Source organism: Psammomys obesus, unplaced genomic scaffold, assembly GCF_907164565.1.
Source record: "Psammomys obesus unplaced genomic scaffold, mPsaObe1.curated_primary_1811, whole genome shotgun sequence".
In the NCBI taxonomy this organism is placed as follows: domain Eukaryota; kingdom Metazoa; phylum Chordata; class Mammalia; order Rodentia; family Muridae; genus Psammomys; species Psammomys obesus.
In genome coordinates this window covers 24,301,337-24,319,785 of record NW_026596069.1, presented here as the reverse complement: position 1 = coordinate 24,319,785, position 18,449 = coordinate 24,301,337, and the positions used below count along the sequence as shown (strand labels likewise).

The window sequence follows — 18,449 nt, the reverse complement described above, 5'->3', positions numbered from 1 at the left end:
GTGTGTGTGTGTGTGTGTGTGTGTGTGTGTGTGTGTGTGTGTGTGTGTGACATGCTATGGTGACACGTTGAGCTTAGAGGAAGACTTTGGTGTAGGCTCCCATTTTTTTCACCTGTTTGAGACAAGACCTCTTACTGTGTGCCACTGTGTACACCAGACTGGTCCTGTACTGTTCACCGCGGCATGCGCCAGGCTAGACTTCTGTCTCTCATCTTCCCAGGGAGCTGGGACACAGACTTGCACATCTGGCTCCACGTGGGTTCTAGGCAGGCAGCCTCACTCTGTTGAACAGGCCAGCCTTGAAGGCATGCAGTAACTACACTGGCCCTGGTCACTTTTCTTCTGTGGCCAATATATGTCTGTCTCTTGGCAGAGATAGGGCTGGACCGAGGACACTGGACACGGTACACACACGTCCTACCACTGAGCCACAACTAATACGGTAATCCAAACAGCCTTCATTTTTCTTGCCACTATTCCCATTTCACTATGACCATGTCAGTAACCACGGCTATGGTATTTTTAGCAATAGTAATTATAATCAATATTTGTAACTAAACAGTAGGTAAATTTAATCCAGTGTTAGATAACAATTTTCAGGATAGTAATTTTCATGAAATCACACACACATATACATTAATTATACCCTTTTTAGAGTTTACATTTTCCATTCACTGAAATATGCATGGAATGGCTGTTGGGGGGACCACAGTAACTGAGTATGTGCCCAGCATGGGTGAGATCCTGGATTCAGTCCCCAGCACCGAACAAACAAACAAGAATAGAAACATCTTGATGTTCTGTGCTCCCAAGCTGGTTTCACTGACAGAAGATATACAATTCCAGAAAAATGGATGCAAAGACATTATTTTGGAAATATAAGAACCATGAGGTAGCCAGGCAAAATGGTGCACGCCTGTAATCCCATCACCCGAGGCAGAGGCAGGCGGATCTCTGTAAGTTCTAGGCCAGCCTGGTCTACAAAGCGAGTCCAGGACAGTTAAGGCTACACAGAGAAACCCTGTCTCTAGAAAGAGAAAAACAAACAAACGAAACATAAGTTATGACTATGCAAGTGAACTGCACTCTATTGTTTTGAATAAGTTTTCTTAAAATTAAAAAAAAAAAAAGATTTATTTTGTGTTTATGTGTGTATGGCGGTATGTGTGTAGAGGTCAAAGGTCCTGGTAAGGGACTCTGTTCTCTCCCCTGTAGATCATGGGAACTAAACTCGTTAGGCTTGATGGCAGGCACCTTTACCTGCTGAGCCATCTTTCCAGCTCATACCCTCCCTTTTCTAAAACACGCCATGCTCGTGAGAATTTGCTTAAGGAAATTCTGTATTATTCAACTGTATTATTCAACACGGGACACTCTTGTTGGTTTGGTGTTTTTGTGTTGTGGTGGATTGAATAGGAATGGCCCCACAGACTCATGTGTTTGATGTTTGGCCCATAGGGGCGGCACTATTAGGAGGCGTGGCTTTCCTGGAGTGGGCGTGGCCTTGCTAGAGGAAGGGCGTCACTGTAGGGGCGGGCTTGGAGGTCTCAGCAGCTCAAGCCAGCTTTAGTTGGCTCGCAGTCTCTTTTTCTGTGCCTGTGGATCCAGAAGCAGAGCTCTTAGCTCCTCCTCCGGCACCATGTCTGCCTGCACACTTCCCATCATGATGATAATGGACTAAACCTCTGAACTGTAAGCCAGTTCCAACTAAATGTTTTCCTTTATAAGAGTTGTTGCAGGGGCTGGAGAGATGGCTCAGCGGTTAAGAGCACTGTCTGCTCTTCCAGAGGACCTGGGTTCAATCCCCAGCACCCACACAGCAGCTCACAACTGTCTGTAACTCCAGTTCCAGAGATCTGACAGGGTCGCACCAATGCGCACAAAATGAATTTAAATAAATTCACAGCAATAAAACCGTAGGACACAGGGCCTCTCTGTGTAGCCCAGGCTGTCCTGGAGCTCACTCTTTAGGCCAGGCTAGCTCTGACCTCAGAGATCTGCCTGCCTCTATCTCCTCCGTGCTGGGATGAAAGGGGTATGCCACCGCGCCCAGCTGCAGAGGAGACTCTTAACACATCACCTGAGAATTAGGTTTGGGAAAGATCAACCAACAAATCTAAGGGAACAGCCCAAACGTATCACCAAACACACTCCATTCTAATGCTGTAGTTTTCAGAATAATTCGGAATAGCAACCTTCAAAGCGGGGGTGGACGTGGGGAGCAGACGTACAGGATGCTTCATTAGTTTTATCCACATTTTCAACTTGTAAGTTTTGCTGTCCATTCATAATGCAGAGATGTTTTGGTACAGTAATAGACTACATAAACAGAAACACAGCCTGTAGTGCTACACTCTGAGGTTTCATACTGCTGCGTTACGCAATCTGAAATGTTTGGTAACAGAAGGCTTAGAGATGACTTACTTCTTCACGGAAGATTGGAGGCACGTTGTCAGGTAGTAATTAAAAAGCAGCCAGTTCAGGGGCTTCTCCAGCGACTCCGAGCAAGCGAAAGTGTTCCAGCCAACTGAGAATGTTGCCGCTGCCATCAAAGGCGTTTTGGAGCCGATTTTTCCCAGGTAATTTAGAAGCAGCATTCTAAAGCGGGAGAAGCAGAAGGCTGTGACTGCTCACGCCTTTGATGACACCTCCTCAGCTGTTCTGTTTTTTGAGGTAAGGTCTCAGGTAGCCCAACCGACCCTGAGCGCACACTCCAACCCTGAGCCCCAGACTCTTCTGTCTTAGCTTCCCGAGAGTGGGGCCCGCATCATCACCGTGACCTCTCTGCATCATCACCGCGATCGTGCTTTAAGTCCTGCCCTGTGGAGAGGCTACCTTTGGTCCTTCCTCACACTCATATTCTCTAGGATTTTTTACACGTATTATTTCCTGTGCACGTGCACAGTGTGAATGGACGTCAGAGGGCTACTTTCCAGTCAGTTCGCACCCTCCACCCTGCGGGTCCAGGGGGTCGGACTCGGGTCCCAGCGACCAGCGACGTGTGGCCTGCCCGTGTTGTATTTGCATTTCAAAGCACTTTTTCCCTTCCCTAAAGCAGGCCTCGTGTTCCCCACCTCTGCCTCTGTCTGGGAGGACAGTGTGCACGTGTCTGACCCATGTGCTTGCTCACACTGCACTCAGCCGAACCGTGAGACAAACCAGAACTCAGGCCATGACGCATGGCAGCAAGCACCCTCAGCTCCTGAAGCGTCCTGCAGCCCAGATAATGACTGTTTTCTTGAGACAGGATTTCACTCTTTTTAGCCCAGGCTGGCCTGGAACTTCCAACCCTCCTGCCTCAGTCGCTGGGAAGTCTAGAGTGACAGATGTGCTCCATCACGTGTGACCTGGAAATGACCCTTCAGGATAACTGTAGGACTTGCATGCAGTGCTGTGGTCCCTAACGCTGCTTGGAGGATGTTTTCTGTCGTGCTCGGGGTTCAGCCTGTGGTTCTCATGGGACAACTTTACACTTCAGCTGGAGGTCAGGTAGCGGCCAGAGGCTGGCAAAGTACACAAACCAGAACAGCCGGGAAGGTTCTAAAAAGGAGAAAGTCCCTGAGATAGGCACAGCCAAATCTTCAGAGGCAGTTCCTGGTTATTACTCAGGAGTAAAATAGTGTCAAAGTACTGTACCCAAAGGTTATTAGTTTACCTTGAAAGAAGGACCCCTCCTCTCACCGGTGGGGGGAGCACTGTGGGAATAAAGGAACTAGATGGCTTGGCGGTGGACGTACAGGCCCCCCCCCCCCAGAGTGAACCCAGGGCTTTGTGCTTGCTGGGCAAACACTCTACCACTGAGCTGGATCCCCAACCCCAGTGGTGCACACCTTTAATCCCACAGTCAGGAGGCAGAGGCAGGGGGCAAGGCCAGCCTGGTCTACAGAGGCTGGGACAGCCAGGGCTACATAGAGAAACCCTGTCTTGAAAAACAAACAAACAAAACAAAAAACCCAACAAACCAATCCTCCCCCCTCCTAAAAAAAAAAAAACAAAACCAAACAACTAGATGGAGAAAGAACTCATGGGTTACGGGGTTTAGACACCAAAGAATGCATTTTATTTGACATCTGCACTATCAAACTATAAAATTAAATAACCGGGGAAATGTGAACACTCAGTATTTAGCGATACTGAAGAAGCAGTGTTAATCTTGCTCTGCCGTGGAAGAGCATCATGGCTGTAGAAAAGAGACAGCTCTTCCATTTAGAGCTGCCAACTGAAGTATTAAGTGCTGGCTTTCTTCTGAGCACTCCGAGAGGCGCTGTGATATGAGGTTGCCGCATATGTAGACTAAGCAAGAGCCCATCCCATCGCCCCGTTCCACAACCCGCCTAACCGACTGTCCCGGGACAGAGGCTTCCCCAGGCACTGAGGCGGGGAGAGCTGCTACCACCCTTCCCGCAGACTGATTTCTGGTTCTGAGGTGCTAGGAGCTGAACCCAGGTCCTCCCATGTTTTAGGCATGTGCTCTGCTCATCAGAAATAATACGACGATTACTGAGATTTAGGCAGTAATAATCAGAATTGGGAATGAACTGGAGAAGGGGGTGATAGTGATAAACTCTCGGGCTGAACTACTGACGCTGGGCAGTGACACTATGCAGGGACTACTCTTACTTTCTGTTTTATTTTTACTCTTATTTATTAATTAATAGTTATTAACTAATAATACTCTTATTTATGTATTTACTCTTATTATTGTTTTACTCTTATTTCTGTGTTTGGAATATTCTCCTTATGTAAAAAGCATTTCCCTGCTCACTGGGGAGCTGGACTCTGGATGCAGAGCCACAGAGCGTCTTGAGCTAACTCAGCTCTGGCTGGGAGCCCGCACTTGGCCCGGGCCCTGGGATGACCCCAGTCCATGGCTCACTGGGCACAAAACTCCTGCTTTCGTTAGCTGCATCTCTAAAGAAAAGGAAGTGCACCCACTTGGGGCGTATCACAGCCAGGCAACTAGAAGGGGCGATTGCTTCAAGTAATTTACAAGACATTAATATTCCACTGGCTGGATGGGCTAATCTGACGGTCGGCCCCCGCCTTTGGGCCCTGGGGTTTCGCTGCTGGATGAATAGGCCTTGCCAGGAGCGTCTGAATAGACAATTGGGGCCTCTATGTAGGGGCTAGCCTTGAAAAAAAAAAAAAAAAGTCACGAATTTCTACGATGAAGGGGAAAAGTTCAGCCCTCATCTGTCTTCTCAGGTTCACACTGTAGGCTAATGGGCGGAGATGCTAAATTCTGCACAGTTTGGCACAACTTGGAGATTCCGCTATTTTCCACACTGACTCAGAATGCTTCCTCTACTAGGTCAGGTCAGACCTTCCATGCTAATGTAAGAGATGGATTCTTTATCAGAATCTGAAAAACTCTGGGTAGAACCCTCTCTTCAGAGTCGGTAGTTCATGGAGGCCTTTCCTTTTCCAGCACACATACTTGTAAGATGTTCTGAAAACAGAGATGGTTAGATCCATCCATCCATGAATACATCCAGAATACAAAGTTAAGAAAAATATTTTCTGCTTTAAATGTTAAAAACAAACACACAAACAAACAACTAAGACCAAACCAAACCGCAGTGATTTACTTTTATTTTATGTATGCATTGGCCTGCATGTATGTTGCACCTGCAGTGCCTGTTGAGGCCACAAGAGGGCACCAGGATCGCCTGAAGTTATAAATGGTTGTGAGTTGCCGTGTGGGTGCTGGGAATTGACCCTGGGTCCCCTATAAGAGCAGCAAATGTTCTTGATTGCTGAGACCTCTCTCCAGACCCTCAGAATTAGCTTTTAAAATAAAGGCAAATGGTCATTTAGTGTGCCTGGGTACCAATAGTGTAGAATAAAATACATGGATCATAAAATATTCTAACGAAAGAGGGGGAAATAGCATTGCTCTTATAGGGGTTGGCAGGAGGAATATCTATAATAGTTCATTTGTTTTGGCTTTTTTTGTTTTTGTTTTCCAATACAGGGTTTCTCTGTGTAGCCTTGGCTGTTCTGGACTCACAAGGTAGACCAGGCTGACCTTGAATTTACAGAGATTCACCTACCTCTGCCTCGCTGAGTGCTGGGATTACAGGTGTGCACCACCTCCTGGCTGCTATTTTTTGATAATTTATTCTGCAGATAGGATAAACAAATATTTGCAAGAGAGACCTTTTCATTATAGAAAAAAGAAATACAGTACTTTGGGGTAGGTGTATGTGGCTCAGTGGTGGAGCATTTGCCTAACATGCATTGATTCCAGGTTCAATCCCCAGCACCATAAAAAAATTAAATTAAAAAGTAAGTCTGGGTTGGGCAGTGGTAGCACACACCTTTAATCCTAGCACTCAGGAGGCAGAGGCAGGTGATCTCTGTGAATTCAAGGCCAGCCAGAGCTACAGAGTGAGTTAGTGAGTTCCAGGACAGCCAGGGCTACACAGAGGAACTCTGTCTCAAAAAAAGTAAGTTTGGACAGTAGTGAGAGGGGTAGTAAAGAAAAAAACTAGATAATAACTGTAGATTTAAGCTCATTTAAGCTCTCTAAAACACACACAAGTGTGTACACACACATGTACACAAATGTACACAATGCTAACAGTTACGATTGTCAGATATCAGTCAAATATAAGTGTGACAACTGCCAGTTCCCAAAAGGGGATGCAGACAGTCCCCAGGATGCACTTGTGCTTTCCCAGAGGACCTGAGGTCAGTTCTCAGCACTCACAGCAGACAGCTCCCTCCTGTCAATCACGCCCAAAGGGGTACAATGCCATCTTTTGGCTTTCTCAGTCACTGTATCCCAGCATGGCATACACAGACACACACACATACATACACATAAATAAAAATAACTGCTCCCCTTGCTTGTAGTCGAGAGAGAGAGAGAGAGAGAGAGAGAGAGAGAGAGAATGCCATGAGGACTGTTAGCCCTCTCTGGAATTTAAGAAAGAATAGTCCTTACCCTCCCATTGACACTCCTGCTGCCAGAAAAGGGGCCAAAGGGTAGAGGCTGTGGACATGGTGGATAACGGCCTCCAAGTCTTCGGTGTTTGCACAGCAGTAAGTCCGTGGTGTCTGGACAAGAAGGCACAATTGTTAAAATACAAGTGGAATGATTTGTACAGAGTAGAAATGTTTAATTAAAAAACAAACAAACAAGAAATCACAAATACAAAAAATAACATTGGTTTATACATATAATTAACAATAATATGTTCGTATCTTCTAGTACACACATCTGCTACTTAAAATCAACATGATTTGGTAGCACTAAAAATGTGCAAGAAAAAAAAATTTTGGTGTTTTGAGACAGGGTTTCTCTGTGTAGCCTTGGCTGTCCTGGACTCACTCTGTAGAGCAGGCTGGCCTCGAACTCACAGCCATCTACCTACCTCTGTCTTCCCTAGTTCTGAGATTAAAGGTGTGCACCACCACTGCTCAGTTTTGCAAGAAAACTTGACAGGAATGGGACAAGCCCCTTAAAAATACCTCCAATTAAGACAGACACAAACGTGCAAATATATGAGAGAAAATGTAGAGGATTACATTTTATAGAAAAAAGAATGGATGTTCCCTAAGAGGCAAAATAATTATTAAAAAAAAAAAAAAAACAAGCAAGCAAGCAAGCAAAAAAGACTTCCTAATAATGTTATTAAAAGGTTAAATTGCTCGGCATGCTGCCACCATGATTTTATTGCTCATGTTCACAGAGAGTATATGCCACAGAGGCTGGGGCGACCCATACTCCCATTGGGTGGGGGGAGCCGCTGAGTCTTCTAGTAACGAGCCAAGCGGTGAATTCAGCTTTCTATGAGCATCACTGGAAGTTAGCATCCTTGTGTTTTCTGCTTTCTGGTTAACAGCGACCGGCTCCTAAGCAAAGGCAGAGGTCCTCAGGGAGGTCAGGGGCAAGGCCTTGGGACTCAGGGATTCTCAAAACTTTATTACCAGTCACAAAACAGACCTGTGCCATGCCATGGGAGTCCCTTGGGATCACGCCTATCTGGGAGGGAGTCAGGCCTTTCTTGGCCAGTTTGTAATCCCTTCCTTCTGTTCTGACATTAACTCCAGCCGAGTGGGAACGTGATGGCGGAAAGGCAGCGCTGTCTGGGACAGGCCCTTCCCGGGGTCATGCATGTGACCCATGATGCTGGAGAGATGGACCAGTGCCGCATGCTTTTAATCCTAGCAATGTGGAAGGCACAGTCAATGCGTCTCTGTGAGGTCCAGGCCAGCCTGGGCTACAGAGTGAGACCCCGTCTAGGGAAAAACAGGAAAAGCTAAACTGTGGCTGGTGTCTCCTCCACCATGAGCACTGCCTGCTGATGAGGAAGTGAGCTTTCCAGACGCTGCCTTTCTAGACACGGCAATATAAGCTCTGACTTAGGACATAGTTTCTATAATGTTACTGTATTCATTTAGTCCTGGCTGTGCTGCCCTGCAATACATACTTAAAATATTAAATTGTGTTAAGCTTATTATGCCTCAATATAATAATACAACAGAACAGAGAGTTTCTATGGGAAATTCTCGTCAGTCATGGCATTGTTTCTGGCCTGGCAGGAGGGAAGAGGCCTCTAAAAGCATGTACTAGAGTAATGGCTCTGTGAGCTCAGGCAAACTGATACTTAACTACATGCTGAAGAGACTAGCAGTAATACCAACACTGAAATGAGTTCCCCGGGTTTAATGTTCTGAGAAGCCATAGCCACGCTGTGAGGCCTCTGCCACCTAGCCGTCAAGTATTAGGGAGAAGCTGCAGGCAATGACAGTGTTTCACCCACCCAATAAAATCACTGCCTGTCACCCACTGCCATCTTCTCCAGAGTGTGAAACGCTACAAAGACAAATTTCACCCTGACAGTTATGCTGGCTACAGGTTCCTGAATAATTGTGTGCCCACTGAAGCATGAGGGAGGCCGGCTACCTTATCTATTTTGTAAGTGAAGAAGTGGAATTGAAAGATTGATAACACTTTAAAAGCTAGTAAGCGACTAAGCTGAGATACTTTAAAAATCTTTGTGATTAAATGCATTTGAGAAGTGAACATCCAAGGGAAACTCAAAAACAAACAAACCGAGCCCATCTACCATGCGCATCTGTAGGGACTGCAGAGAACTTAAGCAACAAATCATTCCTACTTGGTCTTTGTAGTCCGCTCAAGCCTATTCATACCGCAAAGCTTTAAATCTGTGGACTGCTTATGAAGGGTTCCCAGCACGTAGTCCTGTGTTGCTGGCTTTAAGTGAAGCATGCGTGCTCATGTGGGGACACGGGGACACAGGCATACATTCAGACACATAGTTATAAGAAGACAAGAAAACGCCATGTGGAAAATTCTAGGCTCGGAATCTTAGTGCCAGAATAAGCTGGGTGGCAGTGGCACACACCTTTAATCCCAGCACTTGGGAGCCAGAGGCAGGTGGGCCCTGTGAGTTTGAGGCCAGCCAGGGCTACAGAGAGAAACCCTGTCTAGAAAAGCAAACAAAAGCACCATGGATGTCACTTAGTTCCTCATTTACATACTAGGAAATGGAGTGGATTTTAATTAATTAGATGGGCAAAGTTAAGCAATTTTTCCAAGAGGCACAGAGCTGCAGAAAGTAGATCTCATATTTACTCTGAGCAAACCAGTTCTTGTGAAGTGCTGAGGTTCCACCAGACACACTGGGAGGAGATTAGTGTGCTAATCTATAGGAAGAGCCAGGACTCAGAATCCTTTTCTCTCTGAGCTGAACTTTACCACACTCCCCATACTGAATCAGGACACCTAAGATTTTAACTTTCTGTTTGGAATTTAGAATATTCAATTTTGCACACCTCCGTCACAGTCTAGTGATCTGTGTGCAATTATTTAATAATTCTACTTAAAGCAACCCTGTGATTCTTCTGTGGACCTGCCCACCAACAGCAGCCATTTTTATGCTAGGACTAACGTTGTGACTTGTTTTAGAATTGTAGCCATCCTCTGTCCAGCTCCTAGTGACCTGCCCACGCTGTTCTAAGGAAACTGGTCTTAGTGTTGGAATCAAGTAAGGAGTCTGGAAAGAAAAAGCATGTCCCACAGGTAAGACCAGCATTTCAAGGTACAGTTGTTCCTCTTGCTATTGATGGGTGTGTAAAAGTGACCGAGAGTCAAAATTCGCCCGAGAGCATATTACTTTTTAAAAAACAACGAGCCATGAAATAAAGAGCCCCAGGGAATAGCCCCATCAGCTCTGAGGCCAGTGTGATCTGTGCCTTCCCATCACGGTTCCAGATGAAAACAGCCCACGCCCCCACAGTTGTGTGCACAAGGGACACCAGGATACCAGCGGCTCTGGTCACGCTCCAGAGCAGCTTAGCCAGCCACATCTTCTCAGCAGAGGTCTCTACGAGGCACATCTCATGCTGGGTTTTAGACTGTGTGACTGCTCCTCAGCTGGGAAGACTGTCATGTGTGGAACACGTGACCATCCACGAAGAATGCTTTTTAAATAAAAGACCAAAGACACTTTTAAACAAAAGATCCTAGAGAGAATCAGTCTCTCGAGGTGGGGGGGGGATGGAGTTCCTGGGTCAGGGTGTTCAAGACTTCCCAGATGATCCTAGGTCTAAGGGGACAGAAACAGTGACAGCTACACCACGGGTGGAAGGAGACCATGGCGACGAGAGCGAGAGCCTACGAGGAGTCCTGGAGAAGGCACTTCTAGCCGGTGGTTGTACTCATGTCTACGGGGTCACTCCTACGTCTGAGGTCACAGGCTCTTCCTTCACACTAAACATTCAGCAGGCAGGAGCTACGCTAACATCATCGCTTAAGTCAGCTTCTCTCTCTCTCCTCTCTTTCTGAGGGAAGGGTTTATTTCAGCTTATACTTCCAGATTACAGTCCCGCTGAGGGAAATCAGGGCAGGAATTCAAGCAAGGACTCAAGAAAAACCCATGCTTCCTGGCTCAAATTCAGCTGCCTTTCTTACAAAGCCCAGGCTGACTTGCCTGGGGAGAGCGCCAGCCAGTAAGACTCTCTTAAAACAAAGAACAACCAGAGCCAGGTGTGGTGGCGCAGGCAGATTTCTGTGAGTTCAAGGCCAGCCTGGTCTACAAAGAGAGTCCAGGACACCCAGGGCTACACAGAGAAACCATGTCTTGAAAAAAAACAAAACAATACAATGATTCCTAATGATATTCTGCTATACTCATAGATCAGCGCCTGGTCCGGTCATCATCAGAGAAGCTTCCTCTGCAGCAGAGGAGAGCGAATACAGAGACCCACACGCAGACTTTACATGGAGAAGTCTAAATTGGAGGCCTCATCTGTTCCCTCTCCTCACAGACTGCAGATCCTTGCACAGGGGATGGAGGACTTAGGAGAACGTGGCCACTGAATTACCTCAGCGGGGCTCACACAGAGCCTGCATGGGTCTGCACAAGGCCCTCTAAGTGTGCATTATGGCTCTTAGCTTGGTGTTTGGGTGGGACTCCTTGGTGTCTTCAGGCCCAGGACCAACAGCTTCAGGTTCTCCCAGCATTCCTCAGTCCCTGTCTGCTGCTGGGCATGGCTGGCAACTCCACCCTGTAGCCTGAACTTTCCAGGGCAGGGGCTTCCCCTCCTCCTCCTCCTCACCATGTAATCTGGACATTTTGGAGCTTTTACTTTTTCGTCTCTCTCTCTTATCCTCTTTCATGGTGACCAGGAGCTGCTTCCAATGAACCTACATTTATACACTTTAACCTGCCTTACATGAGAAGCATCCAACATCCTCTTTTTTAACCATGGAAAAGGGGAGGAATGTTAGCATACAGGTAGCCTGCTTTTGGATTGCCTAGTAACCTATGATGTCATCATGTGTCGCCCACCAGGTGTGTGGCAGGCATGGTTCAGCTGTGCATGCACAAGCTATAGAAGGACAACCTGTCACTTTGTCTCTCTTACTCTCCTCTCTTGCTCTCTCCGCTTTGCTTTCTTTCCTGGGGCCCCCACCATCTCTCTCTCTTTTTCCTCTCTATCTCTCCACCTCCATCCAATAAATCTCTTTTGTGTAACATCTGTTGTGTGTGTGGCATCACTTTTAACTAACACTTTTAACTAACAGTGGGAGCAGGCATCTCTCTGACTCTTTTGCCTGCTCTTGGAACTCTTCTCGAGTTGGTTTGCCTTGTCCAGCCTTGATAGGAAGGCTTTTGCCTTGTCTTATTGTATCTTGTTTGGCTGTCTTCTCTTGGAGGCCTGCTATTTTTTGATAAGAAAACAGGGTGGGGGTAGGTGGTGGATCTGGGGGAGGGTTAAGGTAAGGGTAACTAGGAGAAGTAGAGGGAGGAGAAACTGTATAAGAACCTATTTTTAATAATTTTTTTTTTTAAATCAAGAAAATGCCCCATGGACTTGCCTTCAGGCCAACTTGATGAAGCATCTCGGACTGAGCAGAACAGTGTGGGAAGAAAAGTGCCCGAGGGAACACACCAGACAGCTCAGTCGTACCTGGCTGCATGGACCTCTGTGCAGCTCTGCCTTCTCCCTCAGGCCATAAAGGTGCTTCTAATCCTTTCTAGAAGCTTCTTTCTAGCTCTTGATTTTTTTTTTTAATTAAAAAAATTTATGTTGGGGAATTATTGTTCCCAGGCTTAATTTAGAAAGTAATCAGTAATGATACATTTTATAGACAGCTTGAACTCTTGGATCTTATCTGCAAGGACAGAGGAAAAGGTCTTATCTGCTCCAAGGACTCCAGTTCCCCAAGGAATGTCTGCTGAGGCCCAGTTTGATCCCTGTGGCTAGCAGGCTCAGCAAGCTGCAGGTTCTCATTTCCTCAGACGGAGCCCTTTGTCTTTCCCTCAAGACTAATAAGAAAGGAGGACAAAATGTGACGGGTAACCTCCAACTCCTGAGCCTTCCCAGGGGCCATCGCCACCCCTATGCACTCAGTCTATCTCTGACTCTTTCAGCAAAGCCTTTACCTCTGCATCTTTTCCCTCTCCTAGAAAAAATGCTTACCCTAAATACCATTTCACCTTTGTTTTAATCTTAGTTAGAGACAGTTCTTTCCTGTTTGATCTTTGCTGACTCAACCTTTTTTTTTTTTTTTTAATATCTTCTCTAAGTCTTTCTTACTCTGGAGCTCAGCCACACTGAAGTCCTTTCTGAAACAAAGAGAAGTATAAAAACACACAAAACTTTCTCCAGACAGAAACAGAAACCATTCACGGCTCTGTGACAGAAAGAATACAAAGGGCTCGAAATGCCAAAGTTAGATCTAAGCATCAATATAGGCATCTTGTTTTGTGATCCTACTCGAAAACTACTCAAGATGTTGAATGACTAAACTGCAATCAGAATTATGTCCTTTTGGAACAAAAATCTATTTCATTGAGTGTCCAAAAACAGTTATAATAATATCCTTTTATAACTACTTAAAAAGTATTAGAATTGATTTATTAATACGTTGTGAGGCATTGCTGTGACAGAGCTGACCATGTTGTTTTGGTGAGAATTGTGAAAGGACTTTGGAACTTTGTGCAAACACAGCCATTGAATGTTTACTGCATGGTGAGCTGTTCTGTAGGAGCTTGGACGATAAGACTGTGGAGGGCAGTGCAGAAGATGGAGGCCTAGCTTGTGGAGTTTCTTAGGTAGGTTTACAGACTCTATTTGGGGAATTTGTTAGTTTGAATTAAGATTTTTGTCGTTCTGGTCAGCTGGGACTGAAGAATCAACTGTGATTAACAAGAGACCAGAATGACGGAACTGGAACCTCTGCTTTGCTGGGGTACTCAGTGCTGGTCAGCTGGAGCTAGGAAATTAGTGGTGAGTGAGATGAGACCAGAATCACTGAGGTGAAGTCTTCTGGGAAGTGTTTCCTGAGGGCGCAGAGAAGCTGTGTTTTAGAGGCGGCCATGGTTGTACCTCCTGTTGGCAGCCAGACTTGGTAATATGTCAGAGTTACCAGGTGGTGCTGGTTTTGAAGGCATGAAGGTCATGGAGGGCAGCTGAGGCCTGGCTCTGTGAGAGGCCAGGAGAGGCCATTGGTGAAGCGGCATTCAGTGGCAGCTGAAGGCCCAGGACTGAAGGGGTCATGCAGAGGAGTGAGGCTTGACGCCATGAAGGAGCCCAGGACAGGCTACTGGGGAGACTGCAGCCAGCTGCAGCAGGGACCCCCACGTTTGGAGATGCCAGCGCCGTGGCACGACCACCACAAACCGCAGCAGCAGGGGAGTGGAGTTGTGTGAGCCTAGAAGACACGACACATGTGCTGCAGAGGGTGGAGCTGGGGAACTGACCAAGCCCTTTCTTTGAAGGAGTCTAGAAGATCATGAGTGGACGTTGAGTTATTTATACAGTTGGTGTTTGAATGTGCTTTGTTCCGATTGTGATTGTGACCTGGTTCTTCCCTCTTGAAGTCTGCAAGTATTTAACTTAATTTATACATACATACATATGTATATACAGATACGTATATATATTTTAACAGGGTCCCACAATAGAGAGATTTTGAATTCTTAAGAGATTTTGGGATGGGCATGGTGGCACAGCACTTGGAGGCAGAGGCAGGCAGATGTCTGTAAGTTCAAGGCCAGCCTTAAACTTGAGCCCAGGGCAGAGAAACCCTGTCTTGAAAAAGCTAAAAAAAAAAAAAAAGAACTCAAACTAATCTTGGAGATTTGTGGATGAAGGTTATTACATTCTTTCAAAGTAAATATCCAATTTAGTTGTTAAATTTTTGTTTGTTTCTCTTTTTGAGATATGTAGCTCAGGGTGGCTTTGCACTAGTGATTTCCCTGTGTCGGTCTCCTGAGTGCTACGGTTCCAAGTGTGTCTCATCACGCCCAGCTACAGTTGTGCCTTACTGCGGCGGGGTCTCTTGTGAGTCACTACACCTGGCCCACAACCTGGTAAATTCTCTTAAATCTTGTTTCAGCAAACATCATGAGTCGGAAAAGTGAAGAACATGGCTTTAGGATCCCTTCTCTTCATTTCCCACACATAATTAATATTTTTTTCTGGGGCTGGTGAGATGATTAAGTGGACAGAAACACCTCTATGCAAGTCTGACACACTACAGAGAAACTATTCCCGAAAGCTGTCCTCTGATGTCTACTTGTACCTCCCTCTAATAATAAATAAACTAGTAAAATTTTTGCTCCATGAACCCCCTCATTTCCATTCTTTCCTCTCTATTCACCCTGCATGCACTTCCAAACCAAAGTCTGTAAGTCTGTGGCAACTACTTTTCAGCCTGCCTCCAGGCTTCCAACACTCCCTGTTCCTGCCATTGCCATGGCTCTGAGTCATGAACATGATCAAATCATGCTCTCTCTTCCAAATAAATAACAACCATGTGATACTAAGGCTCTTAGGATTACCACACAGTTCTTCAAAACTGAGCCTGTGCTTCCAAAAGACTTCCTGCCAGTTTATGAAGAAGAAGCGGAAGGTTAGCCTGATGGTCTACAACAATACAGGCTCAGGGTTGAAAGCCCTTTCTGAGTTCTGTTCCCCCCCTGTCTCATTCTATCACCTGGGAGAAGGAAAAGATCATGGCTATACTTCCCTAGATTTTACAGTGAAGTAAAGCATGTAATTATGTAACCATGTCGGTAACTGTGAAGTAAAAATACATAACGGACATAGCATACATAACCTCCTAAGGACTCAAAAATATACAAAAACTACCACCATTGTTGTCTACCCACAAGTAACAGTTTTCTTGTTATACTTGTGACAACCTCTTGAAGGTTCAATGTCACAGCCTTAAATATGCAACTCAGAATGTGACCGCCTTATGAAATTTCCTGCCTCTTCCAAGAAATTACTTACCCATTCCTTGTGTTCTGTAGCTTAGTAGACCTTGCTACAGTTACACTTGGCATTGAACTGCACCTATTTTTTGTGCACTTGAGGCCTGAGTTTCTAAGAAGTACGTTATGCCCTATTAATTGTACTTTATCGCCTTATATGTGACAGCTTGTTTTCAATAAACAGATCCTTGTCTCTCACACTGTGGGACCCAAGAGACTCTGCCTGTGGTCTGCTGTTCCCTTCAGAGCCTCAACACCATTATTTTCCTCATCTTGGGGTCCTGGGAGCACATAGGCAGCCAGTACGAACCACCTAAGACAATGCAGTTGGGTGAGGGCCACAGTGGCAACTGCAGACATTTCCTTTAGAATGTCTGTCTGCAGGGTCCCTGCAGGGCTGGAATCAACGGGAAATCTGAACTCTCACGGCACACTTTTCGTTATGAGACACTTGAGGAAGAGCATAAACACTGTAACATATGCTTTTGAAATCCAGAAGCTCTTTTTGTGAAAAGCGCTCACAAAATGCCGATGTTTGAGGTATGAATGTGTGTGTGTTAGATCTTAGAAACATGGTTTCTCCGTGCGGCCCTGGCTGTCCAGGAACTCGCTCTGTAGACCAGGCTGGCCTCAAACACAGATCTACTTGCCTCTGCCTCCCAAGTGCTGGGATTAAAGGTGTGAGCCACCATATATGTTTTTATTTCCTTGTAACTTAATTATTTAAAATGATTTACAAATTATATGGACAAAAGTTTTTCCTGCATGCATGTCTGTGCACCATGAACGTGCCTGGTGTCCACAGAGGCCAAAAGAGTGTCAGATCCCTTAGAACCAGAGTTCCAGGCAGTTGCGAGCTGCCATGTGGCTGCTGGAAACTGAACCCAGATCCTTTGGAGGTGCATTAGTGGCTCTTAACCACTGAGGTATCTCTCCAGTCCCAATTATTTATATCCTTAATGCCACTCTCTATTAATAATGACTTCTATTCAGTTCTAGTAGATTGTTTTTGACCTGTTGAACTGTTTAACTATAAGTTTAAAACTATAAGAAAATGTCAGTGTGTTGAACTTTACAGTACTGTGACAAAATGCCTGAGGAGCAAGACAGCAAAGGTTCTCTTGTTCAGTTTCAGAGGGTTCATCTGATCATTACAGGTAGAGCAGGTTATATGATCATGACCAGGACATAGAGAGAGAATGTTGGTGCCTGCTGGCTTTTTCCTTTTGTTTCATCCAGGTCTCTAGCTCAAGAGACGGTGCTACTCACATACAGGGCAGAGCCTCCTCCCTTTGTTAATCCTCCCTGGAAACCCTCCCACAGACATACCCAGAAATGTGCTTGTAAGCTTGTAACCTCACCAGCATTTCCTCCTGACTGCACGGTGTGCATGATCATGCTCCCCACCCCCACCCCCACCCCCACCCCCACCCTTTGACCTCAAGTACTTCCTCCTATTCAGTCTTACACGGCTGCATGGTTTCGGTACCTGCAATCCCGCTTCCTTGATACTTAAAAACCAGCGTAAAGATGATCTGTGACTCTCCTAAAGGAATACATGCGTGCCGTAGAGGTGAGGGAAAGCCGAAGGAGCACAGATCAGCACATTCTCCGGTGGCCTCAAGCTCTCAGCAGTCCAGCCTCAGTCTGCTGAACCCTAGATTTGTATGTGTGCACTGCTACGGTCAGCTCTCCCAGATACTTCCCAAGCCAATCAAGCCGACAATCGTGATTAACCGGGACAGGGCCATTCCCTGTCAGCCTGGCAAGCAACTGCACCTCCATTTAAGACATCCCAACCGAGGCCCTGCAAAGCTCACGCCCACCTCAACGCAAAGTGCGCTCAGTCTCTGGGCTCCCATAATGGTTCCCGCACACACAGACGCTTGGCCCTGAGTGTCTCTAAATCATGGAAGAGTTGTTCACAATGATACAATGTAAATAGTACCATTCTAAATTTTCTCTAGAACTGCCCTCACAGACACAGTTAAAAGTGTGTTGTCACCAGTTTCATGGGCGCTTTCCTATCAGATCAAGCTGACAGTCAAGATGAACTTATAGAACATGTAATGTTTTACAACATGGTTTACAGGTTTTGTTTTATTTTTTATTACTGTTCTGAGGTTGAGGTCTCACTGTGTGGCTTAGGCTGGCCTTGAACTCCTGAGCCCACTGATCCTTTTACTTTAGCCTCCCAAGGAGCTGCGAAGAAAGATGCAGCACACCACACCTGGCTCAGCACAGACTTAATCGTCAAATGCAGCAGTGATGTGGAAGTACTTCTGTCCTAGTGAAAACTGACTAGGAAGGTGGTGGCACACCCTGTGATCCCAGCACTAGGGAGGCAGAGCCAGGAGGCTCGCTGGGAGTTCGAGGCCAGCCTGGTCCACAGAGCAAGTTCTAGGACACCCAGGGCTACAGAGAAACCCTGTCTCGAAAAACCAAAAAAATAAAAGAAGATGGACATTTTTATCTACTGATGTTAAAATCTAATGTATAAACCAGGAAATTATTCTTTTTCAAATTTTAAAAAATTGAGATGTGTCATTTAAATTTACTTACCAAGAGATTCTCTCCTGCCACTCCTCTGTTATTAAAAACCACACACCTAAAAATGAGGAAAGCACTTTGTTTATTTCTCTACACAATTCTTCCTAACAAGATACTACTGAGATCATCTCACTGACA

At 45.8% G+C, this 18,449-nt stretch overlaps 1 protein-coding gene and 1 pseudogene across 1 annotated transcript in view; both read right to left on the bottom strand.

Moving 5' to 3' along the window:
• The window catches only part of Abhd3 (abhydrolase domain containing 3, phospholipase), a gene marked incomplete at its 5' end in the record, with an annotated part of 41,939 nt that overhangs the window by 5,898 nt on the left and 17,592 nt on the right, over window positions 1-18,449 (bottom strand). The window contains 3 exon segments of the mRNA XM_055625625.1: window positions 2,425-2,598; window positions 6,950-7,062; window positions 18,324-18,369. Of these exon segments, the coding sequence (XP_055481600.1) occupies window positions 2,425-2,598; window positions 6,950-7,062; window positions 18,324-18,369 (333 nt within the window).
• LOC129690115 (40S ribosomal protein S13-like) lies at window positions 7,692-8,133 on the bottom strand (annotated as a pseudogene).